Source organism: Amblyomma mixtum, chromosome 6 (assembly GCF_055824585.1).
Source record: "Amblyomma mixtum isolate Tamu chromosome 6, ASM5582458v1, whole genome shotgun sequence".
In the NCBI taxonomy this organism is placed as follows: Eukaryota; Metazoa; Arthropoda; class Arachnida; order Ixodida; family Ixodidae; genus Amblyomma; species Amblyomma mixtum.
Window position 1 is genome coordinate 96874544 of NC_143017.1, and position 18912 is coordinate 96893455.

The 18912-nt window shown below is 45.3% G+C and overlaps 1 protein-coding gene across 1 annotated transcript; it reads right to left on the reverse strand.

Moving 5' to 3' along the window:
* Positions 1–236: 236 nt before the first annotated feature.
* On the reverse strand, positions 237–3304 carry LOC149339779 (uncharacterized). Its single transcript, XM_089550994.1, has 2 exons — positions 2222–3304; positions 237–350 (listed from the first exon to the last, which is right to left on the reverse strand). The coding sequence occupies exons 1-2, from the start codon at positions 3179–3181 to the stop codon at positions 237–239; spliced, it is 1074 nt and encodes a 357-aa protein (XP_089407120.1). The 5' UTR covers positions 3182–3304.
* Between the last annotated feature and the right edge of the window lie 15608 nt (positions 3305–18912).

Here is an 18912-nt window from a genome sequence, read left to right on the forward strand (position 1 = left end):
ACAGCAATCCCATTGCCTTAATTTCCATTCCGCCTTCTCCGCTGCAGCGAGCAGCTAACTGCTTTGTCAGCGCCACGTGTGCCCTCTTCCGCCCTGCTCATCTTATCACACGGACCGCGTCACGGCCAAGCACAGCTTTCCTTTCCTTTCCTTCTCGTTTTTTTTTCTGGCTATAAAAACCCAAGCCAGGAAATAAACCACATTCTTTTTGCTCCAGCCACCCGTCTCGATTCGTCCTAGCGGGCTCCGCCGCCGACCCGTTGGCAGGCGTCCGCCAGCCGCCGGCCCGTTTGTAACAGTGGCGACGAGGATTCGTCTGACACAAGATAGCATCCATGCATCGGACCTTCCTGCAGCAATGGGCCACCACCTGCCAGAGTTCGACGACAAGAACGATAAGTGGTAATCTTACCTCCTCAAAGTTGAAGCCTATTTCGAAGCTAACCAAGTAATTGACGATGCCAAGAAAAGAGCCCTGCTAGTTGCCGCGCTTGGGTCAAGAACCATTGACATTGACACTGTCTCTTCTCTTGGCTCAACGCTCTGAAGTGCCCATTGTCCAAAAGCGCTCTCCCTGCCTCGGAACCTAGTTGCTAGAGACATGAGAGCGCAAAACGGGGACACGGACGAGGAAGGGAACAGGACGAGCGCTGCACTTTCAACAGGATTTATTCAGGGAAGAATGTTTAAATAGCCTTTGCTCTTATCCATGCTCTTGATCGCAGACAATCGCCTCTCACAAATACGCATCAAGAAACAGCATTTCACTGTGGCGAAGAACAACTGACGTGTCACTAATACAACTATCACCTCGCTTCTTGATATAGAAGGCTTCCACAAGCTCACGTTCAGTCCTATCTCGGCTTTTCAATAGCACTTTGCAATCAGATAGTCGAGGCTTGCAGGCTACACGCTTCTCTTTCGAACAGGCTTGGCAGTGGTCTGGAAGATGTCCTCTCTTGTTTAAAGAATTCTTGTGTTCAAGCAGGCGCTCATTAAGACAACGGCCGGTTTGTCCAACGTACACCTTGCCGCATGTAAGCGGGAACTCATAGACTACTGCTTTCTTGCAGCCGACATGTGGCATTCGGTGTCTGATGGTGCACTCTTGTACTTTTGTTCTTCCAATCCGTGAACACATTCCGGCGAGTTTTCGCGGCGCTGAAAATACCACATCGACGCCATACTTATTGGCCACCTTCTTCAGGTTATGAGAAGTGTGGTGTACGTAAGGTACAACTTCCGGCCTTGCCTGCTTTTTTTCTTGAGGTCGGTTGTTTTCCTTGCTGCCCTTCAGCTTTTTCAGCAAGGTCTGCGCCACGGAGAGAACCAGGGAAGCCGGGAAGCCTGCTTTCTGCAGCCTGGACACCTGGGAAGCATAGCTTGCGTGCATGGCATGGTGGCAAGACTTCTTTAGTGCGGAAGCTAAGCACTGGGAAGCGATAGCCCTCTTAACGGTCTTAGAATGGTTCGAATGGAAAGGCAACAAATCTTTCTTTGCGCGTGGACAGTACTGCCAGCAAACGTGTGAAGGGTGGAAGGTTAGGGTGAGATCTAAAAACTGTAATTTGTTATTACTGCTAGGCAGTTCGTGTGTGAAGGTGAGACCCATGCTATTCCGACCAAACGTACCTAAAACATCAGCTACTGCTTCGTCAAAAGTAAAATCGTTATCTGCCAAAAGGATCAGGTAATCGTCGACATATCTAAAAACGTGGACTATACAATCCGTGTCAAGTTCTTCACTCAAGGAGCGGTCAATCTCAGATAAAAACATATTACAGAGTACCGGGGCGACACACGAGCCAATACAAATGCCCCTTTTTTGTAGATACGTTTGGTCATTAAAGTCAATAAAAGTGGCCTTGAGATAAAACTCAAGTAATGACAAAAAATTGTCCACATTCAAACCGGTAGCGTTTTGAAAAGCAGTGGCTCCATTTCTGTCAATGCAATTACGCACTGCAGAATAGAGATGTACATGCGGAACAGAGTAGAAAAGATCTTCTACATCAATAGAAAAACCAGAGCTTATGTTCCTATGAGTCTGAAGGAAGGCTATCACGTCATCCGAGTTCTTAGTTGCAAAGGGGTCTTCTACTTCCAAAGTCTTCAGGTGCTTGAGCAAAAATTGGCTGATTTGTCGTTGCCAAGTTTCCTTTTCGCTTACTATAGTCCGGAAAGGCATTTCAAGCTTGTGTGTTTTGGCGGCGAAAAAAACCGAAAGGCTGCTCTTTTCAGACTTGTTGATGGCCCTGGCTAGTGTCTGCAGTTGCAGCTCATCACACAACGACACTGCATCTTTTTTCATTTGAGTCGTCTTCACTTTCACGGACCTGAAATTCTTCTTCACTGCTTCTATTGCCTTTTCGTTGAATAAACCGGACGGCATTGCCACAAAACCGCCTTCTTTGTCTGCCTGCACGAGCTGCAGATCTTTCGCTCTAAAAAACGAAACGACCTTCGCCGTGGGATCAGCTCGATGGCTGGGAGGGTTTGGATCCCTGACTGACCTGGTGAGGGTGTCGACGCCGTCCAAGAGGCACCTTTCCTGGTTTTCCTTCGTTGTTTTGTTGGCCAGTCGTCGGTTGAGGGCCAGCCATTCGTGTGGCTTAAGCTTGGCTTGTACGCTGAATTTTGGTCCTTCCTTTAGGACTGCTGCTATTCCTTCCGGGAGTTCGGCTCCTCCCAAGACTATCACATCGTGGCGTCCTGGATTCTTGGTCTCCCCCTTCTTGAGTTGTTCCAAGTGTCTCGTTACTTGGTTCATAGAACACTTCCACCAAAGTTCGGTTGTCTGGGCCGCGAGCTTCTTGCTTTCTCGATGTCTGATGGCCGCCAGCCACTCTTGGTCTTGGGCGTAGCATGCTGCGCGTAAAAGATCTTGAAGCAGCCTCACTTGGTACCACAGTTCGGAGCGGAGTATCTTGCAGATTCGTTTGGCGTGCCCTATGGTAGGCTTAAAAGGACCGAAGAGGCCGGCGACTTCACTAGGAACGAGTCCTTTTCGCAGGAAGATGCCAAGTAGCCTGGCCCGGCACGTTGAGGTGACGATGTTTGCGATGAGCAGGGGAACATGGGAAGGCGAGGGTTGAACACAAAACAGAGAGCCCGATGTAGAAGAAATATGGCTAAGAAGTACTTGAAACTGGGCTTGTTGGTGCATATTCGTTAAAGACATGAGAGCGCAAAACGGGGACACGGACGAGGAAGGGAACAGGACGAGCGCTGCACTTTCAACAGGATTTATTCAGGGAAGAATGTTTAAATAGCCTTTGCTCTTATCCATGCTCTTGATCGCAGACAATCGCCTCTCACAAATACGCATCAAGAAACAGCATTTCACTGTGGCGAAGAACAACTGACGTGTCACTAATACAACTATCACCTCGCTTCTTGATATAGAAGGCTTCCACAAGCTCACGTTCAGTCCTATCTCGGCTTTTCAATAGCACTTTGCAATCAGATAGTCGAGGCTTGCAGGCTACACGCTTCTCTTTCGAGAAGCGTGTCCCCGTTTTGCGCTCTCATGTCTTTAACGAATATGCACCAACAAGCCCAGTTTCAAGTACTTCCTAGTTGCTAGACCCCAACGAGAGCCTCCAGCGAATCATCGGCGGCTAAACTGAGGCTCTCAATAAAAGTGTCCTTCGTTTCCTCACAGTATCAGTTATCACGGAAACCGGAAGCCGCTTCTCCGTTTTCTCAAGTGCTTGCCCAAATGCCGTACGCAGCATAAACAGAACTATCACGGGCCATGTCTCAAGAAAGAAAATTTTCTAATTCTGCAGAAGTAAAAGCCAAGCTAATTAAGTGAAGTGTTGGGTAGTTCAGCTTAAAAGTAACTCCTTGCGCAGCTCTCCAGACTAACTACTCGTAAGCTACAGAGGTCCGTAGGGTTGTTTGTAAGTGACATCACTGGTTATATTCTGGAAACATGACCTTCATCTGGTGGTACACTTACTAACTCACGCATTTAGGTGGTTTTCGTTTCCTGGGCGACTTCTGCGACTTTGACAGCGCCCTTGCTTGAAAGGTAAAACGTAAAATCTGAAAGTTTGTACAAATAGCTTTCATTGATGATCGCTTTCCTATCGGTTGTAGCACCTGGTCAACTTTTCTTTCTTCGGCTATAGTACTAATTAATGTTTCTACTACTGCCGTAAATATATCAAAGGACCTTTAAGCTACAGCACTTGTGTGCATTATCACCCTGATATACCAGTACAGCACGACTTCATGAGACGTGATTTATATTGACTAATAGTGATCGGTTGGCAACGCTAATGTTCAAGGCGTCACCGAACATCGCAGTATTTCTATAAAATTGAAAAGTGCGCAGAAACGTTACATATTACACTGGAATGTTATGTTAATAGCAAAATCTTCGAATAACGTGATATACTGCTTAGGAAAGAATATTTTGCCGCAAAAAATAAATATTTCGCAGATGCTTTGCACCTAATGTTGTTTCTAGTTTTACTCAATACTATTTGTATAACTTTGCAATTTCCGATGTTAGTATAATGCTCAAATCATACCCATTAAACAATTTTTCATTATTATTAAAAATTCTGTCATAGACGTTTTTGAACTGTTTTTAAGGTAGCCATGTTTTCCAACTAAGAAAACTTCACAGCTCTCATCTGAGATAATGCTTGCCATTGATTCTAAGAAAAGATCCAAAATTTAGTTAGATAACGCTGCATGTTACAAATCCAGCACAATCACTTATGGCCAACTTCACCCCTGACTATAAAATCTTGGGGACATGGTGTCCGCTAGATGGCGAGTGCTTGAATTGCATCTGTTATGTGTGGTGTATTGGAGTGCCTATCGCCGTCCTGAAAGCTGGCTCCTTGCAAACTTTTTATTGAAGTTGAGGCGAGTCTTGCAGGGTTATGTCGCTATTTTAGCAGAAGTTGCATTTATAATATGTTTTAAATATCTAATAAAAAATGGTACCCAAAACACTCTGTAACAATTCAAAAACGCTGAGAAGGTAATTAACAAACACTTAAGGTTTGAAAAAACAACAAAATTGCATTCTTGTAACATTCGGTGTGAGCTGGCGGTATGAGCCAAGCATAATTTCTTATGTAATAATAATGCACAGGTCACTATTTTCACGTGATTTCTTTTTCACCTCAATAATCTGTTTAAATCTAAAAGGAGCCATAAACTTGGTTGAAATAAAAAAAAAACTCCATTGTTTATTCTTTATGCTTAGGTAAACAGTTTTGTACAAACCTTATTCGTGGCTGCAGATTTGTGACAAAGACGACCATGAAAGCTTTATTTATTTATTTGATTCCAGTTGATTGTCATTACCCTCTGTGCCAAGTGACCAACCACGCTTACGAGTACACGGAGGACAATAAGACAATGACTACCCGCGAAGAATCAAATCGCTAACTACTCAGGCCACGCATTAAATAACGAACGGGAGCTTGAACGGTTACTTACATCATATATCAGTACATGTCGGGCCTTCAAACACCCTTCATATGGCTTTCGCCGATCATTCTGCAGGTGGCCTATACTTTGCACCATGTATACGCACCTTTTTATTTTCTGGTTTGGCAGCGTTTTCTTGAATACCTCCCTTCATTCGGTTTTTACCTGACGTATTAAAAGGTGGCTCAAGGGCCATAATCGCGTTTCGTTAATTTGTTTTTTTTTCCCCAACTGAGGTACGACTTAGATTTTCAGGATACTTTTCTCTTTCTTTGTTGATTGCTTCCTATACAATAAAAAGCAGCCGAGAATTCTGTACAGAAGCGCCAATGACTTGCAAACACGCATACGCATCACTAGGCGCAACTCGATGCCCACTGGCCGGAAGCAGAGACTTTACCTTGAACAAGACAGTTTATACTCGTGGAGAAAGACAGGCATTTGACAGATAGGAAATGTCAACACTTTGCTGCCAAATAATTTTTTTCCCCCGATGCTGCACGTAACCCCACGAGCCTGAAACGAAATGACAAAATGAGCGTTCATCGTACTTTTGAAGCATATACAGCTAACGTAACTCTTTTGGTACATTTCAGTATGTAATATCCTCACGTCCCGGAAAATACGTTGCAGTTACAATGTCAATATTACTAGATAAGTATGCCACAAGGAGGTCATTCTTTGGAGCGACACACTCCCAGAAAAAGCTGGGGATGCACACAGTGCACACAATTGGGCACAAGGCGCGCCAGAGGACCAAGCTTTTTTTTTTCAAGCCAATCATGTGATGTGATATGATTGGCTTGAAAAAAAAAAGCTTGGTCCTCTGGCGCGCCTTGTGCCCAATTGTGTGCACTGTGTGCATCCCCAGCTTTTTCTGGGAGTGTGTCGCTCCAAAGAATGACCTCCTTGTGGCATACTTATCTAGTAATATTGACATTGTAACTGCAATAGACGTGGTCCCCAAAATACAAAACCCGAGTGCGGAGCAGTGGGAGACTCTGCTGTCCAGCGACCGCTGTGAAGACCAAGAAGGTCTGGTACAGCGAGCTCAACGGGCGGCAGTGGCCAGCGGAGCCCTGGACTGAGGGCAACCGACCACTGATTAGAGGCGGACGACTTCGACAGAGAAGACTCCTGGGGGTAAAATCAAGGAGAAAACGTCTCTGAAGATGCTCCCAAACCGCAGGAAAAAGGACTAGAGTAAAATAAAGTTTTTCCTTCCTTCAAGCCAATCATGGCCGGCAAGCAGCTTCTGGAGAGAAAAGTCCTTCACCGTGAGGTGTTAGAAGCTGAAAGGTGTTCTTTGGTTTCTGTTCACTGGATCAGTTTCAAAGAATTAGGCGCACAAAGAATATTTCACCCCTCCCTGTTGATATGAATTGCAAATATGAAGCGTGATTCGTTTTTAATTATATGGGTCACATGAGGCAATAATCAAAGAGTTGCTTGAATATTATTTGCTTGAGCCGGCGCTGCAGTTCCGCGCTTTTACGTGCAATATAATAAATAATTTTGTGCATGGCACCAGTCCCTGCAAAAGCACGATTCACATCACAGAAACTATTCATAGTGCCTAAACCATGGTACTCTGGTGCTGAGTACTTGCTGCTTGCAAATTTCAGAGGTTTAAGCAGCCGTTCAATTTGCAAGATTGTTTTCAAAACTGCTAACACCCGAACACAGCGAAAAAAGTGAATACACGCAAATTGCTTGCTTCCGAGGAGAGCGCCAGCATTTCCGCAACGGGCTCGGTGCGACCACGGCCTGAGGTAACCGCAGCCGCTATCACTGCTGATCATTGAAAATAGAAAACAGAAAACAGAAGTTTTCTGAGATATTCTTAGAAACAACGCGAACAGTTCTCGGAAGCTGGCGCCGCGGGTCGCTCTGAGAATAATCCGCGCCATTTCTTGCAGCCGCTAGGAAGGTCCCAAAAATGGCCGCAGCTGTGCGCAACCTTTCGATTTGACGTCTTTGTGTTCGAGTACCGTGTCGTACGAACAATGCAGGCATCAAAGTATTCCTGTCTACCCATGCTGCCGCCGACATGGTGCAGATAGCCAGGGAAACGGAAGCAAAAAGCGCGGATGCTGCAAAGCTTCGCCGAAGTGTAGTGAGAACTTTCGGATGTTTGTAGCGTTTTTGGCGTTTGTGCTCTAGGAGGCGGCCTTGTTTGTGTGTTTTGAATAAAAGAAAAAAACGAAAACAGGCAAATCAGATTTGATATGTATACGTGGGCAGAAAAGGAACCCGACGCCACTTTTTACGTTTCTCGCTAAGTAAACTTGGCTGCTTATGTTGCTTAATACCGAAAGTAACAGCAAACACATTCTGCTGTTCGTTTGTCTCCCTACAGAAGCTTCTTTGCAGGGCCTGCTGGCTAAGAGCATATTTTAGTGAAATATAGAAACAATGCCACGAGACGGACAGTAGTGGATAACCAGCCACGAAGTAGTGGTATTCTGGCCTTCTATGCACATCTAGTCACCTAACACCTACACGGAAGCCAACAAGAGATGCCTCAAAAGTTTTTCTCACCTAGCAATGGCAGCAGGAGGCCAGCCCGATAGTAGTGAACCTGAAGCAGGAAATCAATGCGCATCCCTCTTTGCCCCACCATTCACATGCTTTTTTAGCCGAGCTTTCGGTCGTGAATTCGAATCATTGTAAGCTACGTCTTTCTCTTCGTGTTTCTTCCAGCCGTCTTTCCTTTCGAACGCTGTCAGTGAGGTACTCCCTCTGTTCCCATCTAAGTGGGCTTTTTTTCCTGTAGCCGTCGAGACTTCTCACGCTGCCGAAAGCAACAAACCGCACGGTAGCAAAAGGGGAATCACCTGCTACCATCCACACAGCATCCACCCAGCTCTCATCTTTCTAGCGGCTTGCGTATCTGTGAGCAGAAGCGTCGAGGCCCACGCTTCTCGGCAACAGCTTGCTCATGATTTCTCAGGCAGGTGTTGCTGCCAAAATGACGGCGCAGACGCCCTCCCTAGCCATCCCCAAACCCACGCTTCTAACCGCTCGATCAGCATTCCGCCGCACATCGCCCACCGATGGTCGGCGTGGACGGTGATGCTTGCAGCACAGGCTGCGCCCGATTGCCTCTTTGTGTGAGCCGCGCCCACGGTGTGGCCGCGCCTGGGTGTGCAGACGCTTTGCTGCTTACCGCTCTTTCGTCCCTCGTAGCCTGAATCGCTCTTGGACGTTGAACCCCACAAACCTTAAAGCTGTTCATTCACCCTTTTCCGAAATGGGCCAAAAAGGTGTGGCTTCAGGCTTCTTTGCTAAAATCCCGAATTTTTCACAAATTAGGACTTGCGATCGCTTGTATGGGCCATCGCAAATCACCACCTTTGACAATGTCCATTTCCATGTGACATGTACTTTCTGCTGCGCAGCCGCCTCTGTGGCTCAGTGGTTATGGCGCTCGGCTGCTGACCCCAAAGACGCGGGTTCGTTCCCGGCCGAGGTGGTCGAATTTCGTTGGAGGCGAAAATTATAGAGGCTCATGTAATGCACGATGTCAGTGCACGGTAAAGGGCAATTAAAGAGGTTTTAGAACTCGACGAGTTTAAAGTGGTCGAATGTGTGAAACGTGCTGGAAAAGCATAGAAAGTATTTTTATGCTAGCATTTGAAATGTACGCGTAACCGCCAATTAAAGCCACGGCAGCGTTAGGCTTCTAAGCAGTACCCAGCGATGGGCAGATGCATAAATGATGACGTCACGTACGATGGCTCTATGTTTTCAGAAAAGAAACGATTGTTTCAAGGAAGAAAACCAACGCCACGGACAGTGATGCCCACAAGGAATTGTTTGGCTGCATCGGACTACGCAGGACAAGCATGTGGGCGAAAGCAGCAGTCATCTGAAATTTCGGCAACAATGACATCAGAACGAGTTTCTCCGCATTTCTTTATCGTAATGAGGAGAAGCCTGAACACTGTCGCCGTTTTAATTAGCGATTACGCCACCGTTTTAAATGCCAGCACAAAACGAATAGGCATGTTTTACTTAGATGCTTTATTCATTCGAATTCTTGTTTAACCGAGAATTGTCAAAAAGCATTTCACCTTTCCTTTAAAGAACCTCAAGTGGCCGAAATTTGCGGAGACCTTCACTACGGCGCCCCTCGTAGCCTGAGTAGGTATGGGACGTTAAACCCCCATGAACCATGAACCATAAAAGAAACTTTCTGTTCATCGATATTTTTTTTATTACTAGCATGCAGTCTTATAATAAGCTGATACGTCTGTGAAGAAAAGTATGAAATTAAAAGGAACGAGCTCCATTATTCACTAATGGAAGGCATGAATCAAAAAATCGAAAGCACAATTGATGGAGATATCTTTAAACTTTTTTTACATTGCAATATGATTGGTCAGGATGAAAAGAAACTGGCTGAAAGTATGTTCTTGTTGCTTTCTTTTATTCGCTAAGTGCCCATGTCTAATGTGTTGCATTTTGTTAGTAGGAATGAAATGGATATTTGTTCAAAACGGGGTAAATGAGATTTACCTACTATTCCTAAATATCGTATAACTTATTTTTAATGCCTAATCAGGCACTGCTTCTGAATTTCCAGGTTTGTATCAAAGACACGGCATATATAAGGTATTTTGCTCTACATGGCATTTTTATTTTTGTAACCTTTCTCAAGTATGCTTAGTAAGAACCCTTAACAAGAGGCTTAAAAATATATAATCAGCACATTTTCTCAATGGGAACACAACTTCAATACTGGAATCTACACCAATCAGTCTTGGCTCTCTTTCTTCGCATGTATTTACACTGGCGGTGCTGCAATGTCTGTTTGTTACCCGGTTTTACGCTTCTTCAAAATTCAGTGTTATCTCAGGCCCAAAAACACTTTTTTCAGGTAAATCAGTTACTTCTCCTGCATTAAGGATGTCGCCATCAGACGAAAATGCTTGCAGTTTATTCTCTCCGAGATACCGAAATTCCACCTGGGTGTTTTCTTAATTACGGTTGGAGTGTAAATGACATGAGGGGAGAAGACGTCACTTATAGGTTATCCTTTGAGGAATTCATGCTGCTTACAATACCTGTTACCTCCGGAGATAATCTGTTGTTGATAAAATTTCTGACATTTGTACTACCTCTGATTTCTATCAACGGGCAACTCCATTTTCCTATGCTTTGTTCTCCAACCGGTGAGTGCATGTTTATTCTTAAAACAGCCTCCTCAAAGCCTTGTAACCCCTCTTGAATGCGGGCACAATACATCTGTCGTAATCTTTGTTGTGACCTAGTTAATCGCCTACTGAAAAATATCAGTGAGTGTCACCTTTTGCGTTAAATAAAGATACTCCAGTATCTAAAAAAACTGCCGCATTTCAACACCAACAACTCTTTCAACCCTTTCCCTGTTACACTTTTTCATACCACCATATTAGTCAGTTCATTCTATTATTAAGTGAGTGGCCACTGTGCTCCTCACTCCGCATGTTAACACTAGACGCACGGGCAGACGGAAATGGTCTCGGGAAAACGTTCTAAAGCAGACCGATATTTCTCAACCTTTCGCTGTCGTCCGCACTTTGTAAAATCAATTCTCCTCGACCTGTTTTACAGTAATTTGTAGGGTCACATTTATAACTCTCCTATTCCTAAATATCCGCACGTGCGCAGCCTAGTCCTAACGGCTCATTATGCCGGCAAGATGTAGGCACAGACAGCCAGCTTCACTCAGGAGTAAATGAATACAGGGAAATCATTTAGATGGAGTACACGCTTTTTTCATACTTCACTAATTTGTCCAGGTTCACCACACCACATCTACCATCACCTGCAGGGGTGGTTGTATTCTTTCTGCTACGAAAAAAGATGTGAGGGCTATATAACTGCAGGACTTTCAGTGAAATTTCTTTGGGGACGAAATTCTAGGGGCCCGTGTATTGTGCGACTTGAATGGACGTTAAAGAACCCCAGGTGGTCGAATTTTCCGGACCTCTTCGCTGCAGCGTCCCCCGTAGCCCGAGTCTCATTGGAAATTTAAACCCCATAAACCAATAAATAGCCACTGACAACAACGTCTCTCGCTTAGCGCTATATTTAGAACCTGCCATTTCATTGAATGGGAGAAGATACCTTTCGACTACCACTAGGATAGGGTTATCTGCTTTGAATATCTTTATATTGTATGTCTTACAATTGTGTCACGGTCTCTGCCAGCAGATATTTTGCGAGTTGCAATTTCCAACTGCCCGTTACTGCACAGCAAACTGCAATGTAAGAAAGTTCGCGGCTCAGGAAAGGACGAAACAGTCCAGTTGTAAGCAGTAGAAAAACTTGATTCGGAAAGCTCCATGGCGTGCTGCATGTTGAAGGTTTTGTCGTTTGTAAATGAAGATCACAAGAGTACTGTTACACGATTAAATGTATTCAAATATGCGATTTAACTTCTTTTGTGCTGAATTTAAGCATTCCGACCATAGTAGCCCTGGAAAATGAAGTATTAAATCGATGGTTCACTTCAAAATGGGAACATTAATGGATATTAAACGGGTGGTTATGCTTGAGCTCCGGAATCGATCGCTGCCGCGAAGCGTTTATCCTGCAGACATAGCTGTTTTAGATACATGAACAAAATAGTAAATATTAACTGGGGGTAGAGATATATTTTCCAGCATCTGCGACAATTAAGAGACACTCACTTCCCAAACTTTTCAGTGCAAATGTATGCCTTCGCTGGATGAAGTATGCAGCTGTAGGAAGGGTGGAGGTAGTCTGCGAAAGCTGCAGGTCATATGTTATGAAATATCGGCGCTGAATTATACAAACGAAGAGAGTACAACCCTCTCTCAATTGGCAACTGCGCCTGCCGGTCGAGGGACTAAACTTGAGGCAGTTCGGTTATATATCAGAAAATCGAGTCGACTCGTTAAATTATTAAGGTCGAGCAAACAGGTTCTGACTAGACTACAGCAGCCGGTTTACTCTTTTTGAGACAGCCACATTTTTTAGACTGCTCGCGAATGGAGGAACTCGGCGACCCTACGTCTGTGATGGCAATCCATCTCATGCCTGCACAATTACAGCGTTTTTTTGCAATGGGTGGTATTTACAAATGACTTGTGCAGCTTATTTAGATAACCTGCGCTTTGGTACCGATTATTTAAAGTACTGTACCTAAAACTTGGAAAGGCCAAGAAAAATGTATAGTTTAAAATAATTTTCCGTAGGTTACAACAAAATAAAATTACTTTTTGCAAGCACCTTTTGCAATGGTAGCCGGCGCGATTCTTCAAAAAATTAGTTGTAGCCACGGCGCATGCTCAGTGAGAGAGAGAGAGAGAGACTCTTTAATGAAGAGCAGAGAATTTAGCCGGCGCTTAAAAATCGCTGGCATGCTATTCTGCGTAGGGAGGGGAATTTGGGAGATAAAGACAGAAGGAGAGCAGAGTGGAAGAGGTAAAAAAAAACGAAGATAAAATGCGGCCATGAAATGGGTACTAAGGATGCAATGGCGAGAATTGATGTAACCTATGGAGTGATGGAGTGCATAGTCCGTCAAATGGGCTGACGAAGTTCACTGCATGAAGAATGCATGAAGGTGACGTGCAAGTGAGTTTAAAGCTTATCAAGATGTCCAATGTCTTTTAAATATGTGAATAGAAAAGTCGTTGCAAGTCTCTGTTGCCTAAGGCAAGCTAAGGGACCTAAAACTTTGTCCATTGTAAGGGGCACTGAGCAGAGCTTCTGCATGCAATGTTCATAGTACGCACGCTCGTTGGCATATGCAGGGCACTCAAGCAAGATATGCTCCACAGTTTCTATCGCGGCACAGTTGTCACAGTGCGGACTGTCCATTTGTCTAAAACGGTATCGTAAGCCGTTTGTATATGCAGCATTAAGACGAAGTCGATGATAAAGTGTTTCCAGATGTCGAGGAATTCTGGGTGAGAGTCTTGATCTAAGATGTGGGTCGATTGAGTGAAGAAATTGGTACTGATATGTCGGCAAACTCCAAAGCCGATACATTTCTTCGGAAGCAAAACTTTTGGCCACCTGGGACGCATCAGATTTCGTAAAAAAAGTTCTAATGTATCTCCGATGTTGGTGGCCCTTACGGGCCGCTTCATCTGCTTTTTCATTAGCCTGAATGCCACAGTGAGCAGGTACCCACTGAAATGTTATGCAGTGGCCTGCGGCAATAGCTAAATGATGTAGATATCCGATGTCCAGGGAAACTGGCTGGTGATTCGTTTTCTTCAGCAGGTTGGCCAGGATCTGAAGAGATGCTTTCGAATCGGTGAAGATAACCCAACGGTCAGCGGTTCGGCGCAGGATGTAAGAAACAGCTTCCTTAATGCCGTGAAGCTCAGCTGTCGTAGAGGATGTCCTCCGCTGCAGCCGGTAAGAAAGGGCATGGCCTATTGAGGGCACATAAAGGCCACATGAAGAGGTTTCTTTAGTAGTTGAACCATCGGTGAAGATATGGGTGTGCTGCCTATATTCCTCCGTTAAGTAGGCGAGAGTAGTTTGCAGAAGAGCTGCCTGTGGCATGCGGCTCTTTGCATTCACACCTGGAACAAACTTCTTCACCTTTAGAGGAGAGAGTGTCCATGGAGGAAAGGTCAGAGGTAGTAGTTTCTGTGGCTGATTAATAGTAGGGATGGGCAGGAGCTGCACTGCCTGGCCAAAGCTAGAGTTGCTGTGAGTTAGGTGGACACGGTGCAGGAAGTGCTTCTTCCCTTGAAGAACATGGCGGAGATGGGTACGCATAGTTTCCTGGGCGGCAATCACCTCTAGTGGGAGACATCCTGCCTCCGCTACTGTTCCTGATGCAGAGGAACCCTTTGGGAGGCCAAGGCATATTCGCAGGCAGTTGTTCCGTCATGCACCGCGGGGCCTTATGGGCGATGTGGGCACACGCAAATTTGTGACAGTTGGCGTCACACGGGACAATTGTTGTCACGTGCTTTCTGTCAGCATACTACGCCATAGTCTACTAAAGGTGTATGGCCATAAATCTAAAGATTTCCTATAGACTGTCTATAGTAGTTGTATTGCCTATAGACTAGAGATAAGATTGGTCTATAGAGAGTCCATAAACTTTATAAAAATTACCGACGATTACGTTACTTCCTAATGCGAAATTTGAGCGCAGCAAATAAGCTGTTTGACCTTTTCGATAGTGAGTCAACCCCAGCTGCGGAGTTGGTTTCAGGGACAACGCCGCCGATGCCGACACAAACAATATGATACCCTCGCTTCTGCAGCGCTAAGAACCAGGTCTAGCCGTGGGAAGGTGGTCACGTATTCGTCGACGTGCCGGGGCCTACGTGAAATAACCGGCGCGTCGGCAACTGAAGAGCACCCTATCCGCCACACAAGAACAGGGGGGGGACCCTTTCCTCCTCTTTCTGCATGGCGGCGACGGTGTTCTATGCAGTCACGTTATCTTGACTCTCTAGCGGCGTCAGCGGCATCCATCGGTATCAGTCGGTCGCTGCTAGCGCTGGGGGGATGAAAGGGGGGCGGAGCTGGTTATGAGGCCGACGACAACGCCGACGACGACGCGAAACCCAGGAACGGACGCCAAAGAGCTGCGCTCTAAAAAGGCTACGGACAGCGGTATGCGGCAGTTCGTTAGAAAATCCGGCGTCGCTGGTGGTGGCAAGGTTGTGAGCGGAAAATCAGGTGGCCCACCTGCCACCTAGGTCATGTGACGTTATGGCGTCATCATGGACTACCCACCGTGGCAGGTGGCGTCGAAATTGCTCATTAGGCTCGCAAGGCTGCTAGGGAAAAGGGACCTTGGTCTCAGAGGTCCCACCGGTGGATCTTTGAAATAGCCACATACGGAGGTAGTGGCGCATCCCTTAACCGCTGCACCATTGCCGCAGGAGTGCCACGACGAATGGCCGCGATCTATGAGTGTAATGCAGAGAAATCACCAAGTGCACAAGGGACCAGAAACCCTCAGGGTTCTTGGCAACTTTTCGACAGTTTTGCACAGTCTTCGTCTGTGCAAAGCGTCCAGCATTGGCGGGATTAATTTAGGGAGATTACAATAGAAAGACGGACTAGTTGCTGCTTTTGATTCACTGGCTGAAACTTGGTTACTAGCGCTAAAAAGCACAATGGGCAGCGAAAAGCTACCGAAGGGAATGATGTTAATCTAACACCGTTCCCACTTCACACCTTCCTCCCCCCTCAACGGGCCTTTCTCCTCGGAGCGGAGACCCAACTTAATCCCAGCCAGTGATGAACGCTTTGTCCAGACGAAGATAAGACCTCTTGTCGAAAAGTTGGCCAGCAACCTGAGGTTTTCTCCTCCTGTGTTCACTGTGTGATTACCAAGAACCACCTGACCAACCTCTTCCTACCATGGACTAAAGTAGAGAATGAACGATACCGCATATATGGGCATGTCTGCAGAACATAGGCGACAGAGCAGGAGAATTTGCGCGGAAGCGGTGTCTCATGGTATCGCATCGGGCACTTAACGCTAGTGAAAGCGTTAGTAATGGTGAACGAAAATAACTGTTTCCCTCTTTGTGAAGTGATAGGCAAAGAAGGCCGGAGCTGTACAGACACCTAATTTTCGGGGCCGTGTTTTTTTTTGCTTTATAATGATGCGTAAGTAATTAGTATACATGGATCCCCACGTGTTATTCGCATACAACTGTTAAATAATTTAACATTGAATTTCTCTCTCATGCCAGTTATGGTTTTGATTACAACCGCCGAACGATGGCTGGGACGACTGAAAGGCGTTTAGATCACACGGAGCATAATAAAGAGCCAAATTATAATCGCTGCTTTTTCGTTTTAATCCACTGCAATGCTAAAGAAAGACTGCATCAAGAGCCGGAATGACAACGAATGAAGGAGCAGCGATGAAATTACTGCATTTTTTTCCATGCCTAACGTAACCTAGGTAAAACTTATATGTCACAGTGCTGTTGAAACCAAAACGGAAAGAGCATGATAAAAAATATCGCTTATACATTATTTTAGTGTTGCAAGAAAACACCACGTGGTGATCCATGTTTAGTAATATATTACGCATCATTGCAATGAAGAAACTACCACCAAAATTTTTTGTCTACACTCCTTTAAGTGTCCCTTGAATGTTTTTCCTCGCGAACAAAAGTTTTTTTGGTACGCTGTTGGAAGCTAGTTCTTGTCTGGCAATGAATTCGCGTTTCTTCAATATGCTAGATGCTATATCAATTCTAGCTTCCTTTGAACCTGCAGTGTCGATACTCCACTGTGCCCATGAATGAATTTAATCTCTAATGCCGTACTGCCTAATCACGTAATGCCTCCACAGATGCGAACGCTGGGCAACATAAGGGCCCGGCCTTAAAGAAGACATACATCCGGCCAAATCTTTAACTCGCTCGAATGTTGCATCGCTAAATGTTGCTTGTAAAAGGTTCTTTTCGGCTACACCGCTGGCATATTCATGCTGTAATTTGACGCGTGAGATGGCATTTCGTGGTTCCTTTTTGTTCATATAATGTTTGAGTGCAGAACTTGCGTGTTTAAATCGAAGTTATTATAAATATTCATCGTCTGCCACTACCAAGAGCTGAAACAAACGGGATACGCAGCAATAGTTCTGGTCCATATGGCCTCCTCCTCAGGGCAAACTACTGCTACTTTCATAGCGGACTACTCGTTTACCCAGAGTAAGGTGAAATCGTGTAGTTCAGGGAATTCAAGAAGCGAAAGAGATGGTCTCAGCTAGGCGGTCTGAGAACAACGCCGTATCGACTGGGTCGTTCAGCAGCATATGCCTTGGTTCTGCATACTGTGCCGAAGAACTCCATGTAACCAGGGACATCACTTTGCAAACTCGAAGGGCGTTGTCGCGTGCAGCTATATTGAGGCGCGGCAACGGAAGCCTGCCATGTTCTGCACAGGAAGCCGTCCTCTTATTTTTATGTCTGCGCTTCCGTACAAGTCCTTGCCTCGTACATCTAGACAGAAGAAAATATTATAGCGCTCCGGCACTCTGTTTTGCGACAATTTTCTTTTCCTTACTTAGTCTTTTTGCGCAGAGCCATGGTTCTTGTCCCGAAGCAGACCACCCCTGGCCTCGCGTGATTCCCAGGTGCCTTTGCTTTCTTCTTCGCTCTTTCTTTTTCAGCTACGAGCTACGTACCGAACCCCGGTGAAGGGGCGTACCCAACTTTTAATGGCGTTCGCTCTTCCTCTGCTAGTCTCATGTTTGGTTCAAGGAGAAAAAAAAACGAAGAAAAAGAAACGTGTTTTGGGTGCGGAGACATGTAGTCTTTCGAGGCCGAAGTCTAGAACACACCGGGCGCGTCTCTTTGTTCCATTGTGGGTTGCTTTGCGCTCACTCGAAAAGACTCGGTTTAGTTGGGAACTTCTTCCTTGCCTTGTAGACGACCTGCTGGCAGCCTTGTTTTTTGCTCATCGTGTCTTTCCTCTTTGTTAGGTCTACGGAAAGACGTCTTCTCTTGTGCGAGTTTGTGCGCGATTTTTTTTCGTGGGATTGGCCTACCGCTGCACTCGCTTTTCCATGCTTCGCTGCTGTCTTGGCCCGTACGTTCCAGCCGTGTGACGCAGCCATCCATTTCACTAGTAGCTTAGATATTTCATGTCTGACTGCTCCAAAGATGCGAGATCTGAACATGCGGCAGCTCAGTCGGCTGCAAATAAATCAGTATTTCGGTATTGTGTTCGGTGCTACTCCTACGCCGCAGATTTATTTTTGCTTGAGGTCAGTAGGTGCAGAAAACATTTTGAATGGTAGAAGTCCTCGTAGGTAGCAGTAAATTAAATAGTTCAGCGCGACAAAGCTTTTCGATACACAAACAATTAACATAACTGCAAGAAATGCTAAAAAAGCACTCTAGAAGGAAATTGCAGAAATTTGTTGATTTTTTCTATTCGTCTACTCCCTGCAAGTATATAAAATAAATATCGAAACAAGCCTCGGAAGAGCTAGTATATGTAGGGCAATTCGCGGTGTTTTATGCGAAATGGGCCAATGAGTGGTAAAGCGAAATGTACAGAACTGAATTTAAGATATAAAAAAAAAGAGGATACGATTACGAACCTCCACCTGAGCATGAAGTTAAACTCTGCAGATTTATTTTATTGCCAGAGCATTATATGGTTCTCTTGCGTCAGTGTCCGCAATTTTGTTCTCGCGATTACGTCGTTCTCTGAAGATAAATGCATAAAAGTGTGATTGTGACATATAGTGTGTGATAAAATGCTGTCGTGGGAAAAAATTTCGCGATGCGGTATAATCAGCGAATTAATTAAACGCGAAAGAACGCGAAAATTACACTTCGATGTCTAAATAGCCATATACGTCGATATAGTACATGGACGGGAGAACAGCCACAGACGTTGGTATAATAGGTGAACCTTCTGCTTTTGCTTTACTCCAGTGCGGGCCGGTCCAGTGATCTAAAAACAAAAATAAAAACAACAAGACAA